Source organism: Sus scrofa, chromosome 12 (assembly GCF_000003025.6).
Source record: "Sus scrofa isolate TJ Tabasco breed Duroc chromosome 12, Sscrofa11.1, whole genome shotgun sequence".
NCBI classification, from domain to species: Eukaryota; Metazoa; Chordata; class Mammalia; order Artiodactyla; family Suidae; genus Sus; species Sus scrofa.
The window spans coordinates 18,739,957-18,744,190 of record NC_010454.4 but is presented as its reverse complement, the minus strand read 5'-3'; the positions used below and the strand labels follow the sequence as shown (position 1 = coordinate 18,744,190).

Genomic DNA, 4,234 nt, shown 5'->3' with positions numbered 1-4,234 from the left:
AGAGACAATAGAAATAAAAGTAATTGATCCATCATCCAGTACCCGCCCCAGGAACTTTACAGGCAAATTCCCCTTCTCATTCCCAGAATCCAAGAAGGGGGAAAAAAGAAAACCTTTCTAAAGTAGCCTGAACCCTGCTGACCCAACCAGGTGAGAGGAGAGAGAGAGAGAGAGAGAGAGAGAGAGAGAGAGAGAGAGAGAGAGAGAGAGAGAGAGAGAGAGACAGAGTCTGTGTGTGTGTGTGTGTGTGTGAGAGAGAGAGAGAGAGGAGAGAGAGGTTGGGGGGGGAAGAAGGGGAGTTAAGTTAATCCACCACAGCCCCCAGCCTCCTCCCTCGCCACACACACACCACCCTTTCTGGTGTAGAATCGCTTAAGATTTGGGTAAAACTCTCCTCTCTCCCAGGAGACGATATCTGGAAGCTTTTAGGGGCGGAGGCAGAGGTGGAGAGAGAGGAGGAAAATCCTCCCAACCGGCCTAAAAGAGTCATCTCTTCACTCAAAACTGCTCGTCACCCCCCACCCTCCACCATTAACCTTCGATTAAGACCTCCTCGTTACGGCAACTAAACTTTACTTTGCATAATTAAGATTTGCCTCGGAAGAAGGGGGAGGGAGAAGCCGAAGCTCGGGGTGATTCTTCTTCACCTCACCCCCTCCCAGCCCCGCCCCAACCCTCCAGCCCAGGGCCTCTGAGTTCCTGAGTTTTCTCACTTTGAGGTGCCACCGAACACAAAGAACCATAATGGGCTCCTTTGTGCTCGCTACGGGGCAATTACGCCCCGGAGTCCAGGCCCCTTTAAGAGTCTCTTAAAGAGACAGGCTCTCATTTTTTTCAGAGGGTTATTTAAGGGTGCACATGGGGGAGGGGCGAGGCAAACCCCTAGGTGTGTATAAATAGGGTGATGCGAAACTTCTGTCTGGATTCTTTGAGAAGGGACTGAGAGAAAAGTCTTTGTAAACAGTTTTGTTTTTTTCAATCTCTCCCTTAAAGCATTTTTTTTTTCAAACTTAAGATTTTTTTTTTTAATTTGATCTAAAAAATTGGACTGGAATAGGTGGGGTTCGAGGAGCAGGGGCGGAGGCAAGGATTTAAAGAAGCCCTACCCGGGAGAGCACCATGGCCCCCGGAGGAAAAGTGATTCAGGGTTGTGTGACTCGGGGCCGCCGCACATCTGTGGAACATTTATCTCTGGATCTCTCCGCCGCGACTCCGGAGAAATCCCGTGCTAGGCAAAAAGCCCTAATATAATAATAGCTTGTCTCTTTAAAAAGCCAAAGGAGGGGGGGAAAGTTTTGTTGGCATCTGGTTTCTGATCTTATTATGTTGTGGTCGACCAATCCAGCCCTCGGGGCTGGTCCTTGGGTTTAAATCTCATTGGCCGAGAGAACATTTTGGGACGGTGCTTAGAGCTCGACGGGGCGGTTTCAAGGATCCCTTTTTTGGGGGGCTGAGGAGAGGGCGGGGCCGCCGGCGGGGGCCCCCTTGAAACCGACTAATTGGGATCGGAGAGGCCGAGGTGAGGGCTGGAGGAAGGCACAAAGGAGTCGCTGGGCGGAGAAGGGAGGGGAGAGGCGAGAGGAGGAGGAAGAGGAGGAGAGAGGGCAAGCCGCGCGCGGTGTCTCTGGCGGCTCAGTCCGACCTCGGCGAGCTAGCGGGCGGGCACGCCGCCCCCCTCCCCCGCCCGGCCTCCCCAACTCTGCGGCCGCGAGCAAAGTTTGCAAAGAGGCGCGGGAGGCGGCTGCCGCGGCGAGGCGGCGGCGGGGAAGGCGCGCGGTCTCCGGGCTGGGGGCGGGGGCGGGGGGGGCGCCCGGGAGCCGGGTGGGGGGCGGCGGCCAGCATGCGGCCCCGCAGCGCCCTGCCCCGCCTGCTGCTGCCGTTGCTCCTGTTGCCCGCCGCCGGGCCGGCCCAGTTCCACGGGGAGAAGGGCATCTCCATCCCGGACCACGGCTTCTGCCAACCCATCTCCATCCCGCTGTGCACGGACATCGCCTACAACCAGACGATCATGCCCAACCTTCTGGGCCACACGAACCAGGAGGACGCGGGCCTGGAGGTGCACCAATTCTACCCGTTGGTGAAGGTGCAGTGCTCGCCCGAACTGCGCTTCTTCCTATGCTCCATGTACGCACCCGTGTGCACCGTGCTGGAGCAGGCCATCCCGCCGTGTCGCTCCATCTGCGAGCGCGCGCGCCAGGGCTGCGAGGCGCTCATGAACAAGTTCGGTTTCCAGTGGCCGGAGCGCCTACGCTGCGAGCACTTCCCCCGCCACGGCGCGGAACAGATCTGCGTGGGCCAGAACCACTCCGAGGACGGGGCGCCCGCGCTGCTCACCACCGCGCCGCCGCCGGGCCTGCAGCCGGGTGCTGGGGGCACCCCGGGCGGCCCGGGCGGCGGCGGCTCGCCCCCGCGCTACGCCACGCTGGAGCACCCGTTCCACTGCCCGCGCGTCCTTAAGGTGCCGTCCTATCTCAGCTACAAGTTCCTGGGCGAGCGCGACTGCGCGGCGCCTTGCGAACCCGCGCGGCCCGACGGCTCCATGTTCTTCTCTCAGGAGGAAACGCGTTTTGCGCGCCTCTGGATTCTCACCTGGTCAGTGTTGTGCTGCGCCTCCACCTTCTTCACCGTCACTACGTACCTGGTGGACATGCAGCGCTTCCGCTACCCGGAGCGGCCCATCATCTTTCTGTCCGGCTGCTACACTATGGTGTCGGTGGCCTACATCGCGGGCTTCGTGCTCCAGGAGCGCGTGGTGTGTAACGAGCGCTTCTCCGAGGACGGCTACCGCACAGTGGTACAGGGGACCAAGAAGGAGGGCTGCACCATCCTCTTCATGATGCTCTACTTCTTCAGCATGGCCAGTTCCATCTGGTGGGTCATCCTGTCGCTCACCTGGTTCCTGGCGGCGGGCATGAAATGGGGCCACGAGGCCATTGAAGCCAACTCGCAGTACTTCCACTTGGCCGCGTGGGCCGTGCCCGCCGTCAAAACCATCACAATCCTGGCCATGGGCCAGATTGACGGCGACCTGCTGAGCGGCGTGTGCTTCGTGGGCCTCAACAGCCTGGACCCGCTGCGGGGCTTCGTGCTGGCGCCGCTCTTCGTGTACCTGTTCATAGGCACGTCCTTCCTCCTGGCCGGTTTCGTGTCCCTCTTCCGCATCCGTACCATCATGAAGCACGATGGCACCAAGACCGAGAAGCTGGAGAGGCTCATGGTGCGCATCGGCGTCTTCTCGGTGCTCTACACGGTGCCCGCCACCATCGTCATCGCCTGCTACTTCTACGAGCAGGCCTTCCGAGAGCACTGGGAGCGCTCGTGGGTGAGCCAGCACTGCAAGAGCCTGGCCATCCCGTGCCCGGCGCACTACACTCCGCGCATGTCGCCCGACTTCACGGTCTACATGATCAAATACCTCATGACGCTCATCGTGGGCATCACGTCGGGCTTCTGGATCTGGTCCGGCAAGACGCTGCACTCGTGGAGGAAGTTCTACACCCGTCTCACCAACAGCCGGCACGGCGAGACCACCGTGTGAGCCTGCGCTCCTGCGCTGCGTCCCCGGCCCCGGGCCCGCACCGCGCGCTCTGCCCGCGGGGGTGGGGGTGGGGGCTCCTACAGACTCCTTATTTTATTTTTTTAATAAAGAACAATCGAAACCATTTCTTTTTTAGGTCGATTTTTAAAGAGAACTCTGCCCAACACCCCCGCCAGGTTTGTAATTAAAACTGTAAATAGTCTTTGTAAATTTAATTATATATTTTCTATTTAAAAGAAAAAGAAAAAAAAAAAAAAAAAGAGCAGCCAGGGGCGCCAGGCTGAGGAATGGGGGGAGGAATTTGAGGGGTTTCTCTCCTTCTCTTCGGTGCGCTTTCCGGCACCCGCCCCCCAACTTCAGTTTGAATATTTTGATTTGACAGGGCTGGGCCTGCTGGAAGAGGTGCTGGCTGTGAGGGGTGGGGAGTTACTTTCAACCTTAAAAGCCAAATTTGTGAGCCTGCTCCCTGACGCTGAGGCCTGTGGAAGCTGTTGGATATTCCTGAACGAGACTTGGATTCGTTTTGTTTCATTTTGTTTGATTTCTCTTTCCCCCTTCTCTCCTCACTTGTCCTGTCTCCTTCACTCGGCTTTGGAAACCTCCCAAATGAGATGAAGACGTGGGGAAAAAAAGAAAAGAAAAAAAAAAAAAACCGGAACCGACGGGTGGGGTGGTGTGGAGAGGGCGGAGAACGTG

At 58.1% G+C, this 4,234-nt stretch overlaps 1 protein-coding gene across 1 annotated transcript; it reads left to right on the top strand.

Moving 5' to 3' along the window:
• Positions 1,890-3,774, top strand: FZD2 (frizzled class receptor 2; the record flags this gene model as incomplete). The annotated part of the gene is given in 1 exon segment (NM_001195339.1): positions 1,890-3,774. A coding segment is annotated over 1 exon segment (1,649 nt), but the record flags the coding sequence as incomplete, so codon positions are not given.